The sequence below is a fragment of the Chiloscyllium plagiosum genome, unplaced genomic scaffold (assembly GCF_037043375.1).
Source record: "Chiloscyllium plagiosum isolate Xiang-an unplaced genomic scaffold, Cpla_swu_hap1 HiC_scaffold_17, whole genome shotgun sequence".
In the NCBI taxonomy this organism is placed as follows: Eukaryota; Metazoa; Chordata; class Chondrichthyes; order Orectolobiformes; family Hemiscylliidae; genus Chiloscyllium; species Chiloscyllium plagiosum.
This window is the reverse complement of record NW_028270155.1, coordinates 73,561,870-73,589,850: the sequence shown is the minus strand read 5'-3', so window position 1 is coordinate 73,589,850 and position 27,981 is coordinate 73,561,870. Positions and strand designations below refer to the sequence as shown.

The 27,981-nt window shown below is 43.0% G+C and overlaps 1 protein-coding gene across 7 annotated transcripts in view; it reads left to right on the top strand.

Moving 5' to 3' along the window:
• fcsk (fucose kinase) overlaps window positions 1-27,981 on the top strand; it is a 387,175-nt gene that overhangs the window by 332,346 nt on the left and 26,848 nt on the right. For 6 of the 7 annotated variants that reach the window (XR_015760001.1, XM_087996073.1, XM_087996074.1 and 3 more), the window contains 7 exons: window positions 279-380; window positions 6,375-6,545; window positions 9,247-9,320; window positions 11,403-11,767; window positions 14,903-15,113; window positions 25,084-25,250; window positions 26,513-26,740. Coding sequence is in view for 6 of the 7 variants with exons in the window: in XM_087996073.1 (XP_087852199.1) it covers window positions 279-380; window positions 6,375-6,545; window positions 9,247-9,320; window positions 11,403-11,767; window positions 14,903-15,113; window positions 25,084-25,250; window positions 26,513-26,740 (1,318 nt within the window). In the remaining variant the exon portion in view is untranslated. The remainder of the gene's footprint in view (window positions 1-278; window positions 381-6,374; window positions 6,546-9,246; window positions 9,321-11,402; window positions 11,768-14,902; window positions 15,114-25,083; window positions 25,251-26,512; window positions 26,741-27,981) is intronic. The other variant, XM_087996077.1, reaches the window with a different exon arrangement.

Sequence of the window (27,981 nt, the reverse complement as noted above, 5' to 3'; positions counted from 1 at the left end):
AAGACCTTGCTTAATGCTCACCTCTTGTACTAATCTTTGGGCAATCTGACCCAATATCTCCTTTCATGGATTAAGCTCCTGTGAAGCACCTTGCCATATTTCACGACCGTTATTACAGGTCGCATGTAAATACAAATTATCATTGAAGATGTTGATAGCTCTGCTGAAATTTAACTGTTTGAAATTCGTTGTATGGTTTACAGCCATTGTGTTCTCTTTGAAGCAAAACAAAATAGGATGAAGCTTCTGATCTTGTGTGATTTTGGCTTTTGTTGAAGCATCCTACGCTGGTGCACAAGGACTGTTCTGTCATCAACAGCCTGCTGGATGGGGAGATCGCGATTGAGCCAAATAGTGTTGTCCAACATTGCCACCTGCAGGTAAACCCAGGACTGTGACTGAGCCTCTCCACTTGCTCGCAAAGAGAAATGCTCCAGTGTTTAATTCCCAATTATTTCACACTCTATTTATTCATATATGTTTGAGTTAGATCGAATTTATAGCATAGAAACAGGCTATTTGACCTGCCAGATTTCTGCATCACATCCCACCTCCCACCTTAGTTCTTCAGCATAGCCTCACATTCCATCCTCGGTTATGTACTTACCCAGTTCCCCTTGAATTATATTTTCCTTAAGTGATAGTGAGTTCCACATCTTAATTTATCAAGATAAAGAGGTGTCTCCTTAATTGCCAATTCAATTTATAATTGAATATCCTATCTTTAAAGTTCCTGATTTCAAAATCCCCACAGATAGAGTCCTACAGCACGGAGACAGGCCCTTCGGCCCAAACTGGTTCATGCTGACCAAAATGTTCATCCACGCTAACCCCATTTCTCTGCACTTGGCCCATATCCTTCTAAACCTTTCCCATCCATATATTTGTCCAAATGCCTTTTAAATACTGTTAATGTACCCGTGTCAACCACTTCCGCTGGCTGCTCATTCCATATGCGTATCACCCTCTGTAAAAAAGTTGCCCCTCAGGTTCTCTTTTATTCTTTGCCTTTAACCTTAAACTGATGGCCTGTAGTCCTCAATTCCCCAACCTTGGGAAAAAGACTAAGTGCATTCACCCTATCCATGCCTTTTATACACTTCTGTGAGATCCCTCCTCAGTCTCCCATGCTCTAAAAAAAAGCCCTAGCTTGTCCAACCTCTCCCTGTAACTCAGGCTGTTGAGTCCTGGCAACATCCTTGTAAATTTCTTCTGTACTCTTTCCAGTTTAATAACATCCTTCATATAGCAAGGTGACCAAAACTGAACACAATACTCCAGGTGCAGCTTCACCCGCGTCCTTAACAGAGAATCCCTACAGTGTGGAAACAAGCCATTTGGCTCAACAAGTCCACACCGACCCTCTGAAGTGTATTCCACCCAGACCCATTCCCCTACCCTATTACTTTATATTTACCCCTGACTAATGGACCTAACTCTCACATCCCTGAACACTATGAGCAATTTAGCATGGCCAATTCACTTAACCTGCACATCTTTGGATTGTAGGAAGAAACCTGAGCACCCGGAGGAAACCCATGCAGGCACTGAAAGAACATGCAACCTCCACACAGACAGTTGCTTTGAGGCTGGAATTGAACCTGGGTCCCTGGGGCTGTGAGGCAGTAGTGCTAACCGCTGAGCCGCCGTGTCGTCCATGACGAACTATCAGCACAAGTGGCAGTGATGGGATTCAAACCGACCCCTCCTTAAAGACTAGAACCTGAATACAGCACTTTAACCTGTTCAGCCACACTATCACATGAGTACAACTGCAACATAACTTCCCAACTTCTATACCCAGTGCCCTGACTGATAAAAGTCAGTGTGCCAAAAGCTTCTTCGCTGCTCTGTCTACCTGTGACTCCACTTGAGAGAACTGTGCATCAGAACTCCAAGGTCCCTCTGTTCTGTTACACTCCTTAAGGCCCTACCATTCACCATGAAACTCCTGCCTTGATTTGACTGTCCAAAATGCAAGACCTCACTCTTTTCTATTTTAAACTCCATTTGACTTTTCTCGGCCCACTTCCCCAGCTGATCAAGATCCTGCTACAATTTCTGATAACCTTCCTCACTGTCCATGATAACTCCTATTTTAATGTCATCTGGAAACTTAATAATCACTTGTACATTCTCATCCAACTCATTGATATAGGTAACAAACAGCAATGGGGCCAGCAGCGACCCCTGACACACTCCACTAGTAACAGGCCTCCAGTCCGATAAGCATCTTTCCATGATTCCCTCTACATTCTTGATGAAGGGCTTTTGCCTGAAATGTTGATTTTCCTGCTCCTTGGATGCTGTCTGAACTGCTGTGCTTTTTCAGCAACACTCTAATCCAGAATTCCTACCATCAAGCCAATTGTGTATCCAATTTGCCAGCTCCCGCTGGGTTTCATGTGATCTAACCTTCCAGAGCAGCTTACCATGTGGAACTTTATCAAAGGCCATACTGAAATCTATATAGACTATGTCTACCACCCTGCCCTCATCCACCTTCCTGGTCACTTCATCAAATGACTCTAACAAATTTGTGAGGCATGATCTACCACTTACAAAGCCACGCTGACTATTCCTAATCAAACCCTAGCTTTCCAAATGCATGTCTATCTTATCTCTCAGAATGTTCTCAAATAACTTACCTACCACAGATGTTAGGCTTATTGGTTTATAGTTCCCAAGCTTTTCTTTGCAGCCCTTGTTGAATGAGGGCACAACATTCGCTACTCTCCAGTCTTCCAGCGCCTCATCCATGGCTAACGAAGACGCAAAAATATCAGCCAGGGCCCCTGCAGTGTTCTTGGATATATCTGGTTAGGAACATTTTCTCCATGTCTACCCTAACAAATCCTTCAAAATTTTGAATATTGATTATCAAATTACCCCTCAGCCTTCTCTTATCAGCCTCTTAATCCATTCTTGATAATTGGATTCTCTCTGTTCTGGTATCAACATTGTAAACTTTACTTTTAGCATTTTCTTTAGTGTTTTATCCTGTTTGCAATATAGAGTCCAGATAGATGAAGTGATGGAAAAGGCAAAGTCAATATGGGAGATCTAATCTTCTGCTAATAGTTTATTGAAATGGGAGTTACTGGAATCATCTGTTAGTCAATTAACCTTTCACCTCGAAGGCAGGTGGGGTCTGGGAACCAGATGAAGTCATTAATTGAAGGGCACAGACCAGGAAGATCAGAGATTTCACCTGTTGATTTGTGCTCAGATAGATGACCTTGGACTGCACAACACAATTGCAGGAGGGTTGCCATTTTGCTTTACTCCTGATTCATCCATTCATGTTGCTTATTCGAAAATACTGTTACTTCTCAAAAGTGCAAACATTGAGTAAGGGTAGGAGGGATCTGAGCTCTGAAGCTCAGTGCAGTCAGCAAGACATTAGATTGAGGCCCAGAATGCCTTCTTGGTTGTAAACAGAAAATTTTCCCTGAGCCTGGTCGATATATCCCTAAACCATTATTACTAAAGCAGATTATCCGGTCATTATTACTTTGCTGTTTGTGGGACTTACTATGTGCAATTTTATGCCACATTTCTTACATTACAGAAGGCGCATTATATGAAGGGCATTACGTGGGATGTTCTCAGTTTGTGATAAGTGCTGCAAACTTTGTATTTTTTCCATAGGAAGAGAAAATTGGAGGGAAGGAGCAGACAGATAATAATTATTAAAATGAACAGACTCCCTGCTGCATGGGTAATGTTAAAGAAAACTCCGGATCTTGAATTATCAACACACCACATCTTTTTGATCTATTTCTCTAGATCACAAATTGACACTTCCATTTTAATTAGTTGGCCCCTAACAATGAAAATATTAAACCCAGTATCCTGCTCCATCGTCCTGCTTTCTACATAACGCGAGACTGGCAGAAATTCATGCAAACCTTTATTCTATCCAAGACAAGTCATGCTGCAAATCAAAACCATTGGTTGAAAGATTATAGGGGATTGGAGGAATGTAGATTTGAGGTTAAAATCATTATGACCACAATCTAATTGAATGGCAGAACAGGCTCCAAGGGCTGAGTAATCTACACTTGTTCCTTGTTCATGAAGTCTCTGCATCTGAATGTGCATAATGTCTGTAATTTAGCGGTTGAATTGTCAGTTCAAATAAAAATAAACATGTATGATTTGATAATCATTTCAGAGATATGGCTGCAAGAAACTGAAAGCTGAGACCTGAATATTCAAAAGTACATGACTTTCATGAAGAACAGGAAGCTAAGCACAGGTGAAGGAATAGTTCTGTTAATTAAGGATGACATTAGTACAATAGAAAGGGATGACTTTAGTTCTAAACATTAAGATGTAGGAAATCCCATTTGGTTAGAGATAAGAAATAGCAAAGATAGGCAGTCGCTTAAGGGAGTAGTCAATGGGCCCTCGATCTAACTATTCTGTAGGCAGGGTATACAGGAAGAAATAATGGAGACCTCTGAAAAAGGTACAGTGATAATCATAGTGATTTTCATCAGCATACAGATTGGATGAAACAGATTGCCTAAAGTAGCCTGGAATATTAATTCACAGTGTTTTCAGGACAGTTTCTTAGATCAGCATGTTCTAGAACCAACCTGAAAACAGTGTCTGCTAGAGAAAATGTGCAATGAGACAGGATTAATTAATGACAGCATAGGAAAGGTGTCCCTAGGTTGCACTCATCATAACATGATCGAATTTCAGTTTTCAGTTTGAGGAAAAAGAGAGAGGATTGAATACTAGTGTTTTAAGCTTTTAAGAAAGGGCAGTTATGAGTGAATGAAGCTGGAGCTGGCTAAAGTGAACTGGGGTCAGTCAGTAAAGATACAGTGATAGATGTTTCAGAATATACAAAACATTCAGCAAAGATATGATCCAGTGTTAGCGAAAGATCCAGGGAAGCACACACCATATAAGGCCAACTAAGGAAGATTGGATTAAAGGTAAGTACATAACCTTAATGACCTAGAGAGAGAGAGAGAGAAAGAGTTGACTAGAAATGTACAAACAGAGTATTTAAAAAGGAAAGTAATAACCAAAGTGAGCATTGCACCCCTAGAGAGCGAGTCTAGGGAATTCATAACGGAAAATAAGGAAATGGCAGATGAATTGAACAAAGATTTTACAGCAAAAGACACAAATAACATCCCAGGTATCAGTGTATTTCAAGAGGTAAAAAAAGATGGGAGAGACATAAAACAATTCTATCACCAAAGAAAGGGTAGTGAGAAAATAACTAGAACTGAAGGCTGAGGAGATCTCAGCTTCTGATAGAGTTCATCTTAGGACTTTTTTAAGGAAACTACTCAGAAAATGATGCATTGGTTTTAATTTTGCAAAGGTCCCTAGATTTTGGAAAGGTCTTATCAGACTGCCAAGCAGCATATAGCAAATGTAATGTCTCAATTCAAATAAAATAGGAGATAGAAAGCAGGCAGCTATAATCTTAAACTATGGAAAATGCGTGAGTCCATTATTAAAGGAGTTATAATCAGGCATTTAGAAATCTCATTCAATTAGCAGAGCCGGCGTTGTTTTGTGAAAGGCAAATTATGTTTGATTAATTTGTTAGCATACTTTGAGGAAGTGACAAGCAACATGGTTGGAGGGGAATCTATAGGTGTAGTGAACTGGAATTTTGAGAGGCATCTGACAAGGTGCTACAGCAAAGGTTATTACACAGAAAGAGCTCATTGTACAGGGGATGATGTGTTAGCATGGACAGAGGATTGCGTAGCTAACAGAAAATAGAGATTAGGCATAAATAGGTCATTTTAAAATTGGCAAGTGGAATGCCACAGGGATCAACTATTGACAATCTATATCAGTGACTTAGATGAGCACTTGAACCCACAATCTTTCTAAAGGAGTCACAGTTGGTGTAGTATCTCTAAGATAACTCAATCAGGGCTCCATCTCCATACTGCTATCCTTTGAGTCCTGCCAAAGGATGCAACTGTGTGAAACAGCATTAGACATATTTGCAAGTTCTCCTGTCCTTTCTCAACAGGGTCAGGAAGTTGATTAATTCTTAGCGCTCAAGCTTGGATGTGGAGATTGAACATGTTGGTTATGTGTCTGCGTGGGTTTCCTCCAGGTGCTCCAGTTTCCTCCCACAGTCCAAAGATGTGCCGATCAGGTGAATTGGCCATGTTAAATTGCCTAAATGATGGAAGACTGTCAGCACACAGGGAATGGTTTCACAGTGTGATTCAGCACTTTGGGGAAAGAAGAGACAGAGAGGAGAGAAACTGGTTCAATAAGTGGCCTATTTGATACTGCTTTGGAAATTGTGACATTGAGCCTGCAGTTTTCATTGGATTTCAGAAGGATATTCCTTACTCTGATTATTTTACTTTTGCCAGGGGTCCATTCATTTAAGATCCGGCTGTCTTCTTTCGGGAGTGGACTTGATGTCAGCAGCTGTCCTCAGCCAGTACCAGCTCTGTAGTGTAATCATCCAGGGACGACACATCAGGTTACGGGACCTAAAACTGAAGATCTTCAGCATCACAGGGCGTCAGGATGATCTGCAGGTGTAGTATTTGCTAGTCAGTTGACATGAAGAATCCTACTGTGTTTGAAGATGAAGAATGTCAGCGATTATAATATTCAATGTCACAGAGCATGTGGATACAAAGTAAAGTTCTCTCTGTTCTTTCCAACAATTTGTCACATTCCCAATCTCAGGAGATTTCCTACATCTAATACATCTCGCATTTTCAACTGTTGCATTCAAGTGACTCATTTAGTGTCGATTTATTGGACAAATTATTCTTTCCTGGGTTGTGATAGGGCCAGCGTTGTGACTTGCTCAGCCATTTCACAGAGCAGCTGAGAGTCAACCACATTGCTGTGGATTTATAGTCATGCGTGGGTCAGATTAGGTAGAGATGACAGATCTCTCTGAGTAAAGGACATCAATATTTGACAATCAATAATTGTCTCATATTCATGATTACTGACACGATCTTTCAATTCCAAGTTTTGATGTAATTTAAATTCCATCAGCTGCCACGGTGGGGCTTAAACCTGTGCCCCAGCAGATTAGGCTGTGCCTCGAGATTTCTAGTCCACTCCTTTGGAAGTTATCTTGCACTTGAGCTCATATGTCCATGTTGCTGTCTGAGGTGAAAGAGTCTTGCTTTGAAGTACAGATGAATGTATCCATCTTTCGTCCAAATTAAAGCACTATTTATCTCACATTCGGTGGCCCAAATCTTGTTGGAAAGATGACGATTAAGAAAAATGCCGTACGTTATGATTGGATTAGGTTCCCTACAGTGTGGAAACAGACCCTTCGGTCCAACACACCACACTGACCCTCCAAAGAGTAACCCACCCAGATCCATTTGCCTCTGACGAATGTACCTAACACTTTGGGCAATTTAGCATGGCCAATTTACCGAACCTGCACATCCTTGGATTGTGAAAGGAAACTATAGCACCCGGAGGAAACCAATGCAGACACAGGGAGAATGTACAAACTCCACACTGACAGTCACCCAAGGCTGGAATCAACCCGGGTCCCTGGCGCTGTGAGGCAGTAATGCTAACCACTGAACCACCATGCAAATCTAACACTTTGTGTCCTCGCCTTTATTTTAATATTTAGCAAGCCCTGATTGTGGTTCGCTCAGGTCCCAAATGGTCTGTTGACATACTCATACTCACAGTATCAGCTCATACTCACAGGAAAGTATGGCTCAGAACAGTTTTGAGCTGAAGGTTTGCAACTGATGGGTCTCAGACTGGGAGGTTCTACTGCACTGAGCCAAAGTGCTAACTTGCACCTGTCCCCTTGTGCATTTAATTCCCATCAGCATCAAAAAAACTCACTCTCCTTCTGATCAGTGGAAAGTCCTGTGGACAAGTCAGACATCTATTTTTAGAGGAGATGGTAGCCTAATGGTATTGTCACTGGAGTAGTAATCCAGAGCTCCAGATAAACATTCTGGGAACGCAGATTTGAATCCCGCCACGACAGATGGCGAAATTTGCAGTCAAGAAAATCTGGAATTAGAAGCCAGTCTAATGGCGACCATTGTCCATTGTTGTAAAAAGAAAATCTAGTTCAGTAATCTCTTTCATCCCTGGTCTGGCCTACACGTGACTCCAGACCCAAATATACTGACTCTTAAATTGCCACTGAATTGGCCTGAACAAGCCATTAAGCTCAAGGGCAATTAGGGATGGGCAACAAATGCCCTAGCCAGCGGTGCCGACTCCTGTAGAAGAATAAAAGAGCTGTGATTGGGACCCTTTAGCAATATTTGACCAATCTAAACCATTTCTTGTCCTTGTGCTTGTCCATTTCATCCTGGAGCGTGTCTAGACCCCATGTTGTCCTTTCTAGCCAGTCCATCTCAGTGCTCCAACTTAGGACAAGTGTAATGATCACAGTAGGCAAAAGTGAGGACTGCAGATGCTGGAGATTAGAGTCAAGATTAGAGTGGTGCTGGAAATGCACAGCAGGTCAGGCAGCATCCGAGGAGCGGGAAATCGATATTTCGGGCAGGAGCCCTTCATCAGGAATCCTGATGCTTGCCTGCCTGAAACATCAATTTTCCTGCTCCTGTAATGATGACATTGTCCAGCTTCATTTGTAGCTTCACCCCTCACTCGTTTCCATTGCTGTATTAAAGAAACCACCTCTCTTTAGCACGTAGTGCCATAGATGCCGGTATAAGATTATGTGATCTTTTACAACCACCTGAGGCAGACATAGTTTAACTTATATAATAGTCGAAAGAAAATCTCCAAACTGCAAATCAATTTCTAGTGACACTGACCCAATAAAGATGGGTCACCAAATTTGTCTCGCCTGAACTGAAATAATCAGGAAAACAGTGAGCCATTCAACCATGAAGAGCATCTCAGCTAGGCACAATGCTGAGGGCATGTAAAAAAGGCAGTACATTAATCATGGCTGACTTTCATCTTCATGTAGATTGGGATAATCAGAGGTAGCCATGAGGAAGAATTAAGAGTGTATTTGGGACAGTGGAGATTTCACTTCTGGGGTTTGAAGGTCTACAGCAATATTATTGTGGCTTTGGACCTGACTAAGTGTACTGCACATAGATGTAATCAATCACAATGCCCATTGATATTTCAGCTTCGGATCTACATGGACGTAACTTGCCCAACACAGGTCAGCCCCACCTGGATCATCAAATCCCTTTCCGCTGCCATTTCTGAGCCATGAAATAATTGCATTGTATTCTTCTCTAATAGGTGCCTTTCGCCAGTGATTCCTCCACTTTCCTGAACATCCCGTGGGCCACATTTTTTTCAAGGACAGGAATAAAGTAAGGCTACTCTGTGCATTTTCCCTTGCCTACTGTGCACTATTGAAGTGTTGGAATTTCTAGAAGTAGAATCATTCAGCGTAGAAGGAGGTCATTTGGCATGCGTTATTTGATAGTGTCACTGCCTTGGTCCGTCTCTATCTTGCTGTTAGTGTTCCCTTTTCTGGTTCTTATTCCCCGAACAAGTTTCCTCACACCTTCATGCCCTTTCCATTCCTAAAATTCGTAAAGTTCTTGGTGCAGTAGAGTTTCACAGGTGCTCACGGGTATCTCAGCAAGTAACCATTGTATATGTGTGATCAAAGGCCATAGTGAACCTCAAAGCTGGTCCTGGTCCTGGTCCTGTCCTCACCTGTACATGTGTTCATCCCACTACTGGATAGCAAGTAACAGCAAGTCCTGGGTTAGACTTGCCTCTCTAAATTTAGAGCGTTGAAACCAATATACGCTGCATTCTGCCTCTTGGCAGAGATCAGTACAGTTTGAGTTTGAACACTCTTAATTTGAAGGAAAATTGAGCAGAAAAAAAGAGTTCCTTTGTGTTTGGTGGAAGGTGAGTGTTAGTCTATTAGCTTTGTATTCTCAGTTGTGCTTTACTGATTTAAATACGTCTTTGATACCCTCAATTAGAAAGTGCCCTCCCATGTCCTCATTCTACTAAATTCCACATCTTGGCTAGTAGATTTTCTTTTAATTCATGGGTTGTGAGCATCACTGGCTGAGCCAGCATGTATTACCTCTCCATAATTGCCCAGAGGGCAGCTAAGAGTCAATCTCATTGCTGTGGGTCTTAAGTCACAAGTAGGACAGACCAGGAAGGACAGCAGTTTCCTTGCCTAAAGGACATTAGTGAACCAAGTGGGTCTTTAACGTTTTTACAGGTTCCAGAGTTGTTATTGAGTTCAAATTCCACCACCTGCCATGGTGGGATTCGAATCCAGGTCCACAGAACATTACCTGGACCTTAATTCTGGATTAGCAGTTTCGCGATAATACCACTGGAGCATCGTTGCCTCAGTGTGTAAAGGGAAGTCCAACTGTGTTCTCCAAGACAGAGAGAAGAGATCAGAGAGTTAATCGCAGGTTTCTCAAATGCATAGTGTGGTGGTTTGCCCAAAAAGTAGAATTTATCCTCAATTTGAATAAAAAGGAGAAAAACATCTGTTACTTCAGTAAGCTTTAAGGCCAGTGCAGTTCCTGCTTCAGGTGCTGCAAAAGATAGGGAGACCAGAACAATGAGAACTGTGCCATTCAGAGGTAATGGTGGGGTTCACTTCTTCCACCAGAATTCATATAGTTTAAAAGAGTGAGAGGCGACTTGTTTGAAATGTACAAGATTTCATATGCGTCTTCACAGGACGCATATGAAAGGGATTAGAATTAGAATCCCTATAGTATGGAAATAGGCCCTTTGGCCCAACAAGAGTAACTCACCCAGACCCAATCCCCTGCATTTACCCTTGACTAATAACCGACACTATGGGCAATTTAGCATGGCCAATTCACCTGACCTGCACATCTTTGAACTGTGGGAGGAAACCCTCACAGGCACGGGGAGAATGTGCAAACTCCACACCAACAGTCACCCGAGGCTGGAATTGAACCCGGGTCCCTGGTGCTGTGAGGCAGCAATGCTAACTGCTGAGCCACTGTGCTGCACCTATTTGCTCTTGGTATTTTAGAACAATCTAAAATATAGAGTCACTGTTTTAAAATAAAGGGTTATTTAAGAGATGAAGAGACTTTCTTTTCTGAGTGTTGAGTGTCTGTGGGACTGTCTTGTTCAAAAGGTGATGGAGCCTTTGAATATTTTTTTTAAATAATTCAATAGATTCTTGACAAGCAAAGGGTTGGAAGATTATAGCGGCAGGCTGGACTGTGGTGTAATCAGATCACCCATGGTCTGAGTGAAGGGCAAAGCAGACTGAGGGACTTTCTCTTGCTTTTAACTTGTATGTTTGTGCACAAAAGGTAGTGACAGGGCCACATATCACTATCACTGCCCCCTCCTCCAACCCAGCCTGAGAGAATGTTTAAGGGAAAAATGCCAGACTGTGAATCAAAGATCTCTGGTTTTCGTAGGAAAGAGGAGCTGTGGGACCCCAACATTCCTGAAGGTGACCAGTGCTTGCTTAATGCTCGGCTCTTTCCAGTCCTGCACGTATCGGAACCTATTGGGATAGAGGACGTGCTGTGGTTTCTGGAATCAGAGAGAGGACAGTTTTTGAGCAAGTGGCAGTCCGCTTGGCGCCTATCGATGAGAGAAGTCCTGAACTGTCTGGACCAGCAAGCTGAGCTCGCTTGGCGACAGCAGCTCTTCCTTAACCAGGCTCAGCATAAAATCCAGAGTACACTACTGGGCCGCAAAGACAACAGCCTCTGGCCTCTGATCAGGGCAGCCGTTTGTGAAGGTCATGAGCAGCAGATCCTTAGCACTCTTGATACAGGTGAGAGCCAACTTTATATGGGTCAGTGTCACTGGAAACATTTCAAGTCCAGTATGACTCTTCAGAACTGAAAGAGGCTGTTGAAAGGTGCTTTTTGTACTGTTGACACAGGAGGAGAAATGGGTGGAACAGATGGTGAGACAGCAAAAGACAAAATGCTAATGGTAGTAGAGGAGTGACAGAGATGTAAAATAGGTGTAAATGATAAGTATGAAAAGGAAAAAAAATGGATCCACTGTGCTGATAGCAAAGCTAACAAGAGAAGTGGGAGATGTCATCAAAATGAAATTGTTGTACTCAATATTGAATCTTAGAGGTTGCAAAGTGCCTAAGCAGAAAATCGAGTGTTGTTCTTACAACTTGCATTGAGCTTTGGCCCAGGACAAAAATATTAGCATGTGAGCAAGATGCGTTATTGAAATGGCAAGCAACTGGGAGATTGAGATTATTCCTACAGCCAGAGCAGAGGTGTACTGTGAAATGGTGTCCCAGTCTGCATTTGGTCTTGCCGATGTAAAGGAGATTGCATTGTGAGCAGTGAATATCATAGAGGAGATTGTACAAGTGAAATCCTACTTCACTTGGAAGAGATGCTCGGGATTTCAGACAGAGAGGATGGATGAGATGAGTTGGTAAGTGTTACATCTTCTGCGATTGCACGCTAACATGCCATGAACGTGAAGAAGTGTTAGAAGCTACGAAAGAGTGGGCCAGGGTGTCACAGAGAGAACAGTCCCTGTAGAATGCTGACAGCCAGACGGAGGGGAAGATGTGTTTGGTGGTGGAATCCTGCTGGAGGTGGTGGAAATGGCAGAGGATGATCCCTTTAGTGGGGAGGAAAATGAGGACAATGGGAAGGAGGCAGGGAGGGGAAGAGGTGAAGACTGGAAATAGATTATTTAGTTATTTAATGCAGTGCTGCTTGAGGTTTTTGCTATGCTTAAATCAATTGGTGCACTTCCTACCTCACAACAGTCCATTTCAAAAGCATTTGAGTCGTCTCATGTTAGATATTAGGATGCTAGAGAATAACAATTTGTTTTATTCAGATGTTTTTCACAATTGTGTTAAACCACATATTCTTGAAAATATCAATCTCTGAATATCAATCAAAATTACTATCAATTTCTAAAATGTTAACGTGTACACATTTTCCCTCTCTCCACCAGCAAATACTGAGGCAACTCTTGTCCAAACACAACCAGACTTAGATAACATCCAGTCTTGGGCAGTGCAAGTAACAAGGAATGCCAGGCAATGACTGCCTAAAAAAAGTTTTGATTTGATTTGATTTGATTTGATATTGTCACATGTACTGAGATACAGTGAAAAGTACTGTTTTGTGTGCTATCCAGACAAATCGTACTTCACGTAAGTGCATCAGAGTAATAAAGCAGAATGCAGAATATAGTGTTACAACTACAAAGAAGGTCCAGAAAAAGATCAACTCTCTAATAATGGAGAAGTCTGTTTGTAAGTCTGATAACAGCAGGGGGAGGAATCTGTTCTTTAATCTGTTTGTATGTTCAAACTTTCATTTCTCCTGCCCAATGTAAGAGAGTGGAAAAGAATATATAAGAGAATCGACCCATTGTCCCTTGACATTCAATGGTGTTATCGTCACTGAATTCCCCCACTAGCAACATCTTGGGATTACCATTGACCAGAAACTGCACTGGACTAGCCATATAAATACTAATGCTACAAGGGTAGGTCAGAAGTTAGGGATCTTGCTGCAAATAACTCACCTCTTAACTCCCAAAGTCTGTCTACCATATACAAGTGTAATGGAATACTGTCCACTTCGCTGAGGTCACTGCAATTTCAACATCACTCAAGAAGTTTAACATCCAGGACAAAGCAATCTACTTGATCAGCACTCCACCTGTCACTGTCAATATTCACTCCCTTCACCACTGATACACAGCAGCAGCAGTATGTGCCATCAATGATATGCACTGCAATACCTCACCAAAGCTCTGTTTAAATTAGATTAGATTAGATTACTTACAGTGTGGAAACAGGCCCTTCGGCCCAACAAGTCCACACCGACCCGCCGAAGCGTAACCCACCCATTTACCCCTTTACCTAACACTACGGGCAATTTAGCATGGCCAATTCACCTGACATGCACATCTTTGGACTGTGGGAGGAAACCGGAGCACCCGGAGGAAACCCACGCAGACACGGGGAGAATGTGCAGACTCCACACAGTCAGTCGCCTGAGTCGGGAATTGAACCCGGGTCTCTGGCGCTGTGAGGCAGCAGTGCTAACCACTGTGCCACCATGCCGCCGTATCTACCAGCTCGTTCGGCAATATCTTACAAACTTGAGACTACCACCTAGAAAGATAAAGGCAATAAGTACATAGGAACATCACCACCCACCAATCCCAGATGATGAAATTGAACATCACCTCCAGTGTTCCAACACAACATTTGACCTTCTAAGGAACAAGGGTGGAACACGGCTCACTGTCTCAGGGCAGCAGCGTTACCAGTCTGCCTGTACGTATCATAGACAAGAGAAGGTACGACACTCATTTCGAATCCTTAGAAAAATATCATCAGCACAACCTCTGCAAAGTCCTGCATATCTATTGGAATAAACTGATCCTCTCTCTCTCCTCATTGTCAAGACACTGGCAATGATTAGTCAGTGCAGTTGTAGGCAACATTATTTATTTGTCTGTCACAGGATTTCCAAAACAAGCTCTCTGACCTTCACCATGGAACATTACCAGGAGGGCAGAAGAAGAAATGCTTCAAGGAAGTACTGAAAGCCTCCCTGAGAAAATGCACTGACTTCTGACAATCTCTGCCCAAGATGACCCAAGCTAGAGAAAAAAGAGCATTTGTGAACAGGCCAACAACCTTGAGCATCTCCCATAGGCACAGGTGGAGGCCAAACACCACTTACCCTCCAAAAGCATTGAGTTGTTTAGTCAGCTGAGAACCCACATCATCAAGGTAGAAGAAAGTCATCCTCTTGAGGGACAATATGTAAGTAGTGGGAGGTATCTACCAGGCAACGCATTCACTTTTCACATGGCCATCCAGTTGAATTTCAGCCCAGATGAAGAATTGCTAGTTGTTTTTGTTGAGTTGAAGCCTAATACTTTTCTTGGTTTGCAGTTGCTACTACCACTGAGGACCTGGGCATCGCAGCCCGAACCCTCGCCTGTGTTGCTGATGTCTTGGGTTGCATGGCTGGAGGGCAAGGAGGGCTCCGGAGTGGACCTGCTGCTAACCCAGCATGGACTGATGCTTTCCACCTACTGGAAAGCAGGAATGTGGTGCTTGGAGTGAAGAGACTGGCGGAGGAGAGGGCCAAATGGCTGAACAGGTAACAATGGAGCTTCTTTGTGGATGAATAAGGTACTGGATAACATATCCACGTTTTCGGGGTATGAAGAAAGGTATCAGATTTACATCATCATCAGTAATTGGATTTTCAATTAGTGGCATATGGGCTTTGTTACTTTTGTGAGGTGTTTAAAAAGAACTACCTTGATTAGTTTTTCCAAAACAGTGACTTAATTGCACATATGTTGGAGAGCAGGGACCCCTGGGTTTCTGACAGGGAGTATTGGGACAGTATGAATGGGACAGAAGCACAGTTTAATTTCTTTCCAAGAAAAGGGTATAGAATAGTTCAGGAAATAAATTACTTTAATAGAAAGTTAGTTTGTGCAACTTCCAGACCAGGAGGGTTTGGTTAGAAATTGGCAAATTGTTAAAAGACTGAGAAAGACTAGGCTCTCAATTTTAAGAGTATTTATTTAAGAAGACTTCACAGTTTATAAGAATATACTGGGATGGATCAGTTGAGTGCAAGTTAAAAATTTGAGATAGAGAGATAACTATTGGATTTTGATTGCTATAACGTGATAATGTTGAGGAATAGATGAGACTTTGTTTTGCTGTGTATTTTAAGATCTTTTAAACTATGTTTTATAATTGAATAGCTTAGTTTATTTTATTTGTTTTTCTTTTAAGAATATTGTTAAAGAACATCTATAACCTTGTATGTTAGATTTTAATGAATGGCCACCATGTTTAAAAAAAATTGAAGTGTTTTATTGCTTATGACTCTAATATACATTTCCCTGATAGTTCTCTGATAAATCCTGCCCATTGAATTCATGCCAGTCAATCCCACAAGCTCTTCATCTTGGGTCTGCAGGATTCACAAACCCATCTCACAGGAGAAAAAGCTGCTAAAGAATGTTTATCTGCCTCTATATAACCCGTGTAATATTAATAAGTTGTTGTTACGCTATAGGTGTCCCAGGTATTTTAAGGGTCTAGGAATTTTCTCTATTAGGAATTTATGGAGTGTAGAGATTGTTTTGGTGATAACAAAAAGGCTTAAATGAAAAGATTCACTGATTTTCCAATTTATATTAACAGCAATTAATAAGCAATTCAGTTGAAGTGGATATCACTATGACAAAAACTATCAAAGGATACAAGACCAAATCTGACAGAATCTACATTGATGTTATTTTTAACTATTCAGGGATGTCTAAGAAAACCTCCGAATATCTAAGCATAGAATATACAGCAGTACTTACACTAACATTTTACCTTAAATCCCTGAGCAAGAAAGATATTTTCTCCCAGTGGGGGAAAACAGAACTTTTGAGAAGTATTGTCTATGGGTCTCTAATACTCCTGAAATTTCAGTGAAAGGATCTAATTTTTATATTGCTTGGGTTCCTCCTACTTTATAAATGTGGCTGTTAACCCTCTATAGGCTCCTCCCACTTTCCTGTGATGATATGTCATTTAACATTATTTCTTAATTATATGCTTAAGATTCCTTTGTGAAATGATGAGCTTTCATCTAGTCAATTTTTTGTGATGTTTTATACTCTTATTTAGATATTCCTTTCATTTCTTCATTATTCTTTATGTCACAAAGCTCGTCCCTTTTTTTTTAAAAGCTGTTCCTTGGCTCAAGGGATACTCTGTCCTTGATTTTTTTCAGAGGGGTATTAAACTAGGCCAGGCTCCGATCAGTCTGGTTTGGTAGAGAGATGAAAAGGATTTTGAGAGGCTTTTGTTTATATGTAAACAAATGAGACTTCAGGCCAAAGTGGCCATGTTTTAGAAGTGACCTGTATAATGAAAGAGGAGTGGTCAGCTCTCTAGCTGAGCTGAGCAGTTTAGTTCAGTCTGACCTGGTAAGGAGTTCAACAGTGAGTTGTGTGGAAACACTCTCTCTCTTTCTGCCCTTCACCTTCAACCTGTAAGCATGTGTTCAATCTACACAGGGTTTTAAAGGGAGTTTGCTTACGGGACTGTTGTGTAACAGTGTAATTAAGTCTAGTTTGGATAAACTGAGTTCTGTCAGGATTCTTTATTCTGTTCTTTGTGTTTCATTGTGTAATTTTTTGAATAAATTTTTGTCTGTTTTAAAATCTAGTGGTCAATCTAGCTAATCGAGCCTGGGGCCCTGTGGGGCAGCAGAGCTAACCACTGAACCACCATGGTCATTGGATAGGCACATGGATGAGAATGGAGTGATGTGGGTTGGATGGGCTTCGGATTAGTTTCACGCATCGCCCTGGCATCGGGGGCCGGGGGGCCTGTACTGCGCTGGAATGTCCTATGTTCTATGGACCCAGTACTGACCCACCACTGGTCACAGGCCTCCGGTCTGAAAAATATTTCTGTGCATTTTCTCCATATCTCTGTAATTTCCATCAACCTCTGCAAAAGCCCATTTTCTGTAACAGCTGTACAATCTCTATACTTACTCCCTGTCTCTGTAACCTCCTCCAGTCCATAAACCTCAGAGATCTCTATATTCCTTTATTTCTGGCCTCTTGAGCATTCCCTGATTCCCATTGTTCTCCCACTAGCTTTTATTCATAAAATGTATGTTATTCATAAACCTTTAGAAAGTACATTCCAACAGAGTTCAAAGTTAACTTTACTCAAAGAACGAAGCAGATGACTTTTCTTTTGTTACCACGTCTGAGGCTCCAGAATATATATCTTTTGACAGATTGTATTTATAATATCCCATCTATCTCAAACTTACAGCCTGAGGTATGACAATAAAAGGTTTCCAGCCCCTCAGTGTACTATGGCAAGAGAGCCTTAGATTGTGGCCTATCTGTCTGTATTGTGATTCGCCCAAGCCTTAGTGCACTCATAAACCCATAGTCCTGGTATTTGGAATGTGCCAAGTGCAACAGTCAATCATAGCACCTTGCACTAAAAGTCCACCAAAATGTGTGAGTCCGCCACCCCCACCATACAATGGCAACAAGTGGGCAGAGTGAGATTCTGACCATGTAGGAAGGATTTGATAAACAGCACGCATAAACAGGCCATGTTTCTGAAGTGGACAAACACGTGATTAGCCACTTTAGTAGCAGATTACTTTCCTCTTCTGAGGAAGAGTGAACCCAGTCTTGCAAGTTAATTCTGCTTCTCTGTCCACAGATGCTGCCAAACCGATTGAGTTTCTCCAGAGTTCTTCATTGCAATCTTCCAGCAGCTGCAGTATTTTGCCTTTATTCAGGCAGATTATTATTTGAATGATGATAGATTGGGAAAGGGGGAGGTGCCACAAGACCAAGGAGTTCTGGTATCCTAGCCGCTGAAAGTAAACATGCATGTTTAGCAGGCGGTGAAGTAGGCACAGAGAACATGTTGGCCCTCGTAGCAAGAGGATTTTGAGTACAGGAGCAGAGATGTTTTACTGCACTTGTACAGGGTTCAACGTTTGTGAGAAGATTTGCAGCTCGGGTGCTCGTTGTTGTGGTTCTGTTCGTGGAGCTGGGAATTTGTGTTGCAGACGTTTCGTCCCCTGTCTAGGTGACATCCTCAGTGCTTGGGAGCCTCCTGTGAAGGGCTTCTGTGAGCTTTCCTCCGGCATTAATAGTGATTTGTCTCTGCCGCTTCCGGTTGTCAGTTCCAGCTGTCCGTTGCAGTGGTCGCTATGTTGGGTCCAGGTCGATGTCCTTATTGATTGAATCAGTGGATGAGTGCCATGCGTCTAGGAATTCCCTGGCTGCTCTCTGTTTGGCTTGTCCTATAATAGTAGTGTTGTCCCAATCGAACTCATGTTGCTTGTCATCTGTGTGTGTGGCTACTAAGGATAGCTGGTTGTGTCGTTTCGTGGCTAGTTGGTGTTCATGGATGCGGATCGTTAGCTGTCTTCCTGTTTGTCCTATGTAGTATTTTGTGCAGTCCTTGCTTGGGATTTTGTACACTACATTAGTTTTGCTCATGCTGGGTACTGGGTCCTTCATTCTGGTGAGTTGTTGTCTGAGAGTGGCTGTTGGTTTGTGTGCTGTTATGAGTCCTAGTGGTCGCAGTAGTCTGGCAGTCAGTTCGGAAATGCTCTTGATGTATGGTAGTGTGGCTAGTCCTTTCGGTTGCGGCATGTCCTCATTCCGTTATCTTTCCCTTAGGCATCTGTTGATGAAATGGCGCGGGTATCCGTTTTTGGCGAATACCTTGTAGAGGTGTTGTTCTTCCTCTTTTTGCAGTTCTGGTGTGCTGCAGTGTGTTGTGGCCCTTTGAACAGTGTCTTGATGCAACTCCTTTTATGTGTGTTGGGGTAGTTGCTTTCGTAGTTCAGGACTTGGTCTGTGTGTGTGGCTTTCCTGTATACCTTTCTGGTGAATTCTCCGTTCGGTGTTCTCTGTACCATCACATCTAGGAATGGGAGTTGGTTGTCCTTTTCTTCCTCTCTAGTGAATTGGATTCCTGTGAGTGTGGCGTTGATAATCCAGTGTGTGTTCTCTATTTCTGTGTTTTTAATGATTACAAAGGTGTCATCCACATATCTGACCCAGAGTTTGGGTTGAATTTGCGGTAAGACTGTTTGTTCTAATCTTTGCATTACAGCTTCTGCTATGAGTCCAGAGATGGATGAGCCCATGGGTGTGCAGTTGATTTGTTCATATATTTGGTTGTTGAATGTGAAGTGTGTTGTGAGGCACAGGTCCAGTAGTTTGAGTATGCCGTCGTTTTTGATAAGTTCACTGTCCTGTTGTCTGTTCTGTATGTCCAGCAGGTTGGCTATTGTTTCTCTGGCTAGGGTTTTGTCGATAGAGGTAAACAGTGCCATTACTACTATTATAGGACAAGCCAAACAGAGACCTGGACCCAATATACCAGCCACTGCAGCGGACAGCTGGAACTGACAACCGGAAGCGGCAGAGACAAACCACTATAAATGCCAGAGGAAACACCACAGAAGCGCTTCACAGGAGGCTCCCAAGCACTGAGGATGTCACCTAGACAGGGGACAAAACGTCTGCAACACAAATTCCCAGCTCGGGGAACAGAACCACAACATATTATACAGGGTCTCAGTAAAACTGCACCTTGGATGTTTGTGTGCAGTTTCGGTCTCTTTATCTGAGGAAGGGTGTTCTGGCTATTGTGGCAATGCATTGACAGTTTACAGAACTGATTCCTGGGATGACAGAACTAATGTGGGTGGCACCGTGGCTCGGTGGTTGGTGCTGCTGCCTGGCGGGGCTGGGGTCTGGGTTCAGTTCCAGCCTCAGGCTACTGACTGTGTGGGGTTTGCACTTTCTCCCCGTGCCTGCGTAGGGCTTCCTCTGGGTGCTCCAGTTTCCTCCCACGATCCGGGGATGTGCAGGTTGGGGTGATTTGACCGTGCTAAAATTGCCCATAGTGGAGGTTATTAGTCAGGGGTACATACATTAGTCAGGGTTGCTCTTCGGAGGGTCGGTGTTGACCTGTTGGGCCTGTTTCGACACTGTAGGGATTCTAATTCGAAGAGAGAGTGGATCAGTCAGGAGTGAATTCATTGGAGTATAGAAGAATCAGGAGGGGGAGTGGATTTCATAGAATTCTATAAAATTCTGATAAGATGAGACAGGCTAAAAACAGTAGGGATGTTCCTTAAGACTCGTGGAGTACAGAGCCTGGTGTCACAGTCTAAGGACACAGGACTGAAATGAGAACAAATGTCTTCACCCAGATAGTAGTGAGCCTGTGGAATTCTCTGCCCCAGAGAGTGGTCATAGACTCACACAGAAACAGACCCTTCGGTCAAGGCCAAAACGTTGAATATTTTCCAGCAGGGGTTAGGTATAGTTCTGAGGGCTAAAGGTATGAGGAGAAAATGGGAACAGCATACTGAGTTGGATGATCAGCCATGATCATATTGAATGGGGAAACAGGCTCAGAGGGCCTGCTCCTTTTGTCTCTGTGTCCATGTCAAAAGACTAGAAAGGAGGCTTAAATAGCCGACTCAGGCTAATGTTTTTAGTGTTTCTGTGTCTTGGTACTCGTGTGAACGTGGGGGCTTCTGCCAAATGACTTGGACAGCCCACATGGGTATCCATCTGAGCAATTGACCCTTGTCCATTTTCGAGGACATTACAGCCACTTGGTGGTTGAAGATGTTCCTTGGAATGAGCCATTAGGGGAAGGGATCCTTCACCACCAGGGGACACAGGGGAACCTTGGTACTCATTGACGGTTGGCATTCATGCATGGAGGGTGTGTGTACGGCTTGTTGCAGTCTACACTAAGGTGGCCCTCAGGATGTTGGGCACTTTTCTCTCCCTTATATCTTGTGGTTTGCAAATTGTGTCCCTGCAAACAGGGTGCATCTTTGACCTCCTAGTGAGCTGGAAGATAACTCGATGCAAGAGTATGGAACAGGCCAGACCGGCAACACTGACAGTCTTGCAGCCATGGCAGCCGTGCCTCCAAATGCCCGACCCCTGAGGCCACCTCTTTGACTAAGCTTTGGGTCTCAGGGGTCCTTTAGGTCATATCCAGTATCTCCTTAAGGAACTGGGTGTGATATGTCATTTTGTGACGCTCCTGGATTGCACCTTTGGGTGTTTTAAAATGACGTTAAAAAAGTGCTCTATAAGTGAAAGTTGTTGTTATCACCCTCCAACCAAATCCTGTTTTGGAATGCTGCAGCTCAAAGTACACATGCAGGATAACTCACCTGCCCCCTGGTGACTATCTGGCAATGACTACTGAAACCTAATGATGGAACAGAGGTCTAACAGAAAAACAAACAAGGTGAAACAGAAAGGAGCGTGGGTGTCACTAGTTGCTGCTTTATTTGCAGGATTGTTCTCTAACACAGATCGAGGCCATTCAGTCCATTGTGTCCGTGCTAACTCTTTGTGGAAGATCTATCCAACTAGTCCCGCTTCCCATCTCAAGTTACCATATCACCTCCCCCTTCGCCCCCCACATCTACTCAAACTGCACTTCTTTATTCCCCTCTTCAAATATTTATCCACCTCCCCCCTTTCACTTGAATCTTGCTTCCTCTGACCTATCAGGCAATATATTCCAGATTATAACAACTGTCTGTGTCAAATAAAAAATACATTCTCCTCTTCTGTTCCCTCCCCTTCCCCTTGAATATACTTAATGGCCAAACCTCAACAGCTCTCTGTGGGTGAAGGATTCTACAGATTCACCACCCACAGAGAAGACACTCCTCCCCACCTCAATCTTAAATGTGTGATTCCTTACTCTGAGATCATGTCCTCTCATCCTGGACTCCCCATAACGGGAGACAAACTGTCCCCTGTGCATGGTGTTTAGACAGCAAAGTCAGGAGACAGGGTGGGGGTGGTGCAGAGGGGCAGTGTGCATGGTTGACATAAGCCTTTTATTACAATCACTGGTAACTGAACCATATGCTTCTCATACTTAAATTAACTTAAATTGAACTAAACTAACTTAATTTAAATTAAATTACACCACTCAACACCCTCCCCCACCGAAGCTCCAATCAACGGGACCATCGGTTAATAATGGGGGGGGGTGGCATAGTGGCTCAGTAGTTAGCACTGCTGCCTCACAGTCCCTGGTTCAATTCCAGCCTCAGGTGACTGTCTGTGTGGAGTTTACACGTTCTCCCTGTGTCTGCGTGGGTTTCCTCCGGGTGCTCCGGTTTCCTCCCACAGTCCAAAGATGTGCAGGTCAGGTGAATTGGCCATGCTAAACTACCCATAGTGTTAGGTGCATTAATCAGAGGGAAATGGGTCTGGGTGGGTTACTCTTCGGAGGGTCGGTGTGGACTTGTTGGGCAGAAGGGCCTGTTTCCACACTGCAGGGAATCTAATCTAAACTTCCTCCGGGTAACGTTCACTGCGTACTTACCGAAACAAATTGCAAAGTTATGGTCTGGGGCTTCCTGCCTAAGAATGTTTTGAGTGGTCTGGCCTAGTCCATAAAGAATCCTTCGTTAAGGGTTTATCAGTAAAGAAAATTTTTCATTCTCTCTGTTTTTGTGGGTATTGTCCCTTTCTGGTTTCTAGTGGTATTCATTAATATGGATCTTTGTCATCTCTTATCTGTTCGATGGCCCCAGTATTGTTCCTGCAATTAATAACTAATCCTCATGTCTAGGTGTGATGTTGTCATACCTCCTCCTAGTCAATGAATAATTATTTTTTTTAATTGATACTTCCTTGTTGCCTGATTAATATCATTTGTGTTATGTCCAATCCCTTCCTAACTATTTACTGATTTCAAAATGAATCCTTCTAGATTTTCCTGCTAGCTGCAATGATGTCATTACTGGTTAACTCCTACTTGCATCTTTCTTTGTAAACGTTTTGATGTTTATATGTGTCCTACCTGACTATAATCCTTAATTGTCAATCACACCTTTATTTCTAACTAGATGCCACTGCAATATAATGTATTAAACTAGACTGTGGGCGGCACAGTGGCACAGTGGTTAGCACTGCTGCCTCACAGCGCCAGAGACCCGGGTTCAATTCCCGCCTCAGGCGACCGACTGTGTGGAGTTTGCACATTCTCCCCGTGTCTGCGTGGGTTTCCTCCGGGTGCTCCGGTTTCCTCCCACAGTCCAAAAATGTGCAGGTTAGGTGAATTGGCCACGCTAAATTGCCTGTAGTGTTAGGTGCAGGGGTAAATGTAGGGGAATGGGTCTGGGTGGGTGCACTTCGGCGGGTTGGTGTGGACTTGTTGGGCCGAAGGGCCTGTTTCCACACTGTAAGTAATCTAATTCATTCTGGAATCTGACTTGAATGAAACATTTTCTTCACTGATAAGCCTTTAATGAAGAATTATTTTAAGATTGAAAGAAATAATCAATAAAGAGTATAAAACATCACAAACAGATTGAGTAGATAAAAGCTGGGACCATAACATAGCAACTACAGATTGTACGATTGTCTCTCTCACTGATGAAATCCAGTACCTTAGGGTGTGAGGGCTTCCTGCACCTGTGCACTGTACCTGACCACAAGTAAAGGGCTGAGGCCTCCATTGCTTTGCCACCGTAATATTCAGCTGACATAAATGTTTACAGCTGGAAATGTGTTGCTGGAAAAGCGCAGCAGGTCAGGCAGCATCCAGGGAACAGGAGAATCGACGTTTCGGGCATAAGCCCTTCTTCATTCCTGAAGAAGGGCTTAAGCCCGAAACGTCGATTCTCCTGTTCCCGGATGCTGCCTGACCTGCTGCGCTTTTCCAGCAACACATTTCCAGCTCTGATCTCCAGCATCTGCAGACCTCACTTTCTCCTCATAAATGTTTACAGGTAAATTACAGAACAGTAACGGGTAACTTTTCCAACTGTTCAATACTTATGCTGAACAGGAACTTCCTTCACCAGAATCTTCAACCTACTCATCAGTATGTCCTACTGAGTTTAAACTTATACATCAATGCTGTCCATGCCTGTGGGATAGAACTTCACCACAAGGCTTAGCATGCAGAGAATTCTTGAACTTATGTAAATGTATCGAAAGTCTACCAAAGCTCCCTAACTGTAGAGAATGTGGATATAATGAGAGTGGAAATTAGAGTTTAATTTTGAGTCAGAGAAGGGAGAACTATCTGATCAGAGAGAATACAAAATTATTTATTGAGTCCCTATATTGAACCAATAAATTATTTTGGTTTGAACTGACATTAAGAATCTGTTTCATTGACTCCTTCAGTGGACATGGACAAGGGCAATGTCATTGGTATCAGAGGGAAGAGTCAAACTTTGGTACTTTTTGGCCTCAAAATCCGTAGCATGCATGAATATTGTATTACTACCAGGGACTCCCTAACGTCCAACCTACTGTCACCTACTCCCAAGTGATTTTCTCTTTTGAAATGTCCTTAATTAGTTTGCAGCAACAAAGTAGAATATGATATGTAATATAGAATTCTGGACTTGCTATATGGGTACAGAGGCATGGGAACCTGAGGACCTGTCAAACCCCTATTGAACCATCTTGAAGCTGGTTGTTACTTGTTCATTTAACTCCTGCCAAACCTTTTGATGCAGTTTTCTATCTCACGTACTGCAGGCCAGACCTTCTGGTGAGGGCAGCCCGTCATTATGAGGGAGCGGAACAGATCCTAATCCGACAGGCTGTGATGTCAGCACGAAGGTTCATCTCCATGGGCCAGGGAGAGCTTCCTCCCATGAATCACTGGGTGGTGGCAGAATGCCCTGCCCGCATTGACATCTCAGGTACTCTTACTTAATGACTACACTCTGTATAAGCATCTTAAAGTCAGATTACCAATCTAGTCTGCAGCTTGAGGTGATACGTTTGTGTTAGTAGCCATGGTTTAGTTGGTCAGACCTCCAAATGTTATAGATTTGAGTCTCTCACCAGAAATTTGAGCATGTATTTAGACTGTTTCGCCAGTAATGGTCAAAGGAGCCCACTTATTTTAGTCATATATGGCAATGTGCTTTGAAGGAGTGATTAGCAGATCACTCTGATACCACACCATATAAAGAAATAATGTGACAGATGCCCAAAATCTTAATGAAGGAAGTAAGTCTTCAGAAAGGAGGGGGAAGATTTAAGGAAGATATTCCAGGATTTAGGGCCTAGGAAGTAAAGGCACAGCCAGTAGTTGTGGAGCAATGGAAGTCGGATGCTCAATGGGCAAGAACTGGAGGAGTATGGAGATTCCAGAGGCTTGAGGAGTTTGCAGAAATGGGGAGTGGTGAGGCTGTGGAGAGATTTGAATATGAGGGTGGGAATGATGAAAACATACATTATGTGCTGTACAAGGCATTTAAGAGTCTACAAATATTCATTCTACCAGATATGAAGAAATACAGATAAAAAGATGACCATTTATTTGTAAGAATACTGATTATTGGACAGATGTAACAGATCACTGAAGCAAACAGCTCCCGGTGGATAAAGAGTCAAAAATGAGAAATTAGGTACAAGATTGAATGTTAGGTGATTCAGAACAGAGGGCAAGAGGAACCTCTTTGCGCACAAGGTAGTGATTTTTTTTAAAAAATCACTCGTGCAATGTGGACATTGCTGGCTGACCATTCATTGCCCTTGAGAAAGTAGTGGTGAACTGCAGTCTATGTTCAGTGAGGCTGTGGAATTCACTCAAATCAGTGATTGAAGTGGAAACTATGAAGGTTCTGTAGTAAACTGGACCAATGGATGAAACAATAGGAATTGAAGGGTTCAGAGGAGTGAGTAAGTGTTAAATTCACTCTCACTGTCGGGAACTACAAGGAGCACAAGTTGCAGTGGAGGCTCCGATGTTGTCAATCTCTCTGTGAACTTGTAAAAGTGACCTCCTGCTTGTGGTGTAGCTTTCTCTCTTACATCTGTCTATGTTGTTATCTGTTCTGGGAGAGTGAGCTGTAGAGATCTGTTCTAAACTTGTTATAATTTTTACCCTTTGCCTCCCTGTAATCCAAACACTAACTCAATGCCCAAGCCTAAAATATGTAACCCCTTCCCACAGGTGGCTGGAGTGACACACCTCCGATAACATATGAGCATGGAGGAGTGGTGCTGAATATCGCCGTTCTAGTGGACAAGTGCAAACCAGTTGGTGCAAAAGTGCGTCGCATAGCAGAGCCCAAGCTGCACTTAGTCCTGAACAGTGGAAGCAAAGAGACAGGAATGAGCATGGAGATAGTGTGTCGGACTTTAGAGGATCTGCGGGACTACTCCCAGCCGCGTGCACCAGGTATCTTCGACAGAAAGGCTGGTAGACAGGCTGCCTGTACTCTCCATTCTGAGTTGCCAAGATGGTAGGAAGTACATCATAAACCAGCCTAAGATTTAAAAAGGAGAAATGTCTGGATAAAAAAAAACCTTGTCCATCTCATACCCATTCTGCCATCCTCAGTTAATCTGCAATGATCTTAAACATATGATGTAGTCAACCCCAGTTGATTCGTCATAGGTCCAAATTAATCTCTTCATTCCAACCATGTTACACTTCCCATCCCTCATGTCTGAATTATTCCAGTTATGACCAATGATCAAAATCAACTGCTTTCACTGTCGTCCTCGGGAGCCTGTTCCATTAACTGAACACTCAATGAATTATTGTTTCCCTAGCTTAATTTTGAATTTATTCTTCTTCATATGTAGGCTGTGTATACAGTTTTTCTGGATAAAATAGTTATCCAGTTGCTCTAATTGGGACTCATTTCAGATTTCTGCTGTTGGTCGCTAACTATAATTCTGTGCATCAGGGTCAGGCTCGGTTCTGATGTCTCCTGTACCACATGGTTATGGACATACAGGGCTGAATTTCCCTGCTGGTGTTGGAAAACTGACACTGGGACTATTTCAGGATTCCGAGCCTCTGTGTTTTGTCAATGTCTGTTGCCTTAATTTCACAGTTCGGTTGCCTTCACTGGTGTCATCCAATAAGGACTGGTGGAGGAAGGTTTGATGTGAGAGGACCAAGCCAAGGAGCCGTAGGGAGGGCCAGTTGGCAGGTCAGAAGATGTGAGCTGCTCGGACTCACAGAGAGCAAGAGAGAACCATAAAATGAAGGCACTAACCCATTGGTCTAAATGGCATGCAAAGCAATAGGCCAGAGCTGTCAGGGCCCTTACTCCGCAGGGAAATGCCTCCTGTATTGTTGCATTTGGCTCGGGATGAGCCATGCACAACCTTCCTGCTCCTTTATACAAGAGTGTGTGCAAAATCTGACAAAGGCACTGTGACCTTCCACCATGAAGCCTCCTCTAAGGTGTTGCCAGGCCCCTGGCCCCTGTGCCATTCATAATGTTTTATTAAAGTGCAAAATAAAGACTGAATGCCCTTTTAAATACCTTAATTGTGACTCACAGCTGCATTACACTATTTTGGATTAGACATTGACTTTACCAATTTCAGCACCATCAACGTGTGTCCTCCATTTTGTTTCCCTGTATTCCATACTTTGTCTTTTCCTCTCCCAGCTACCCACAC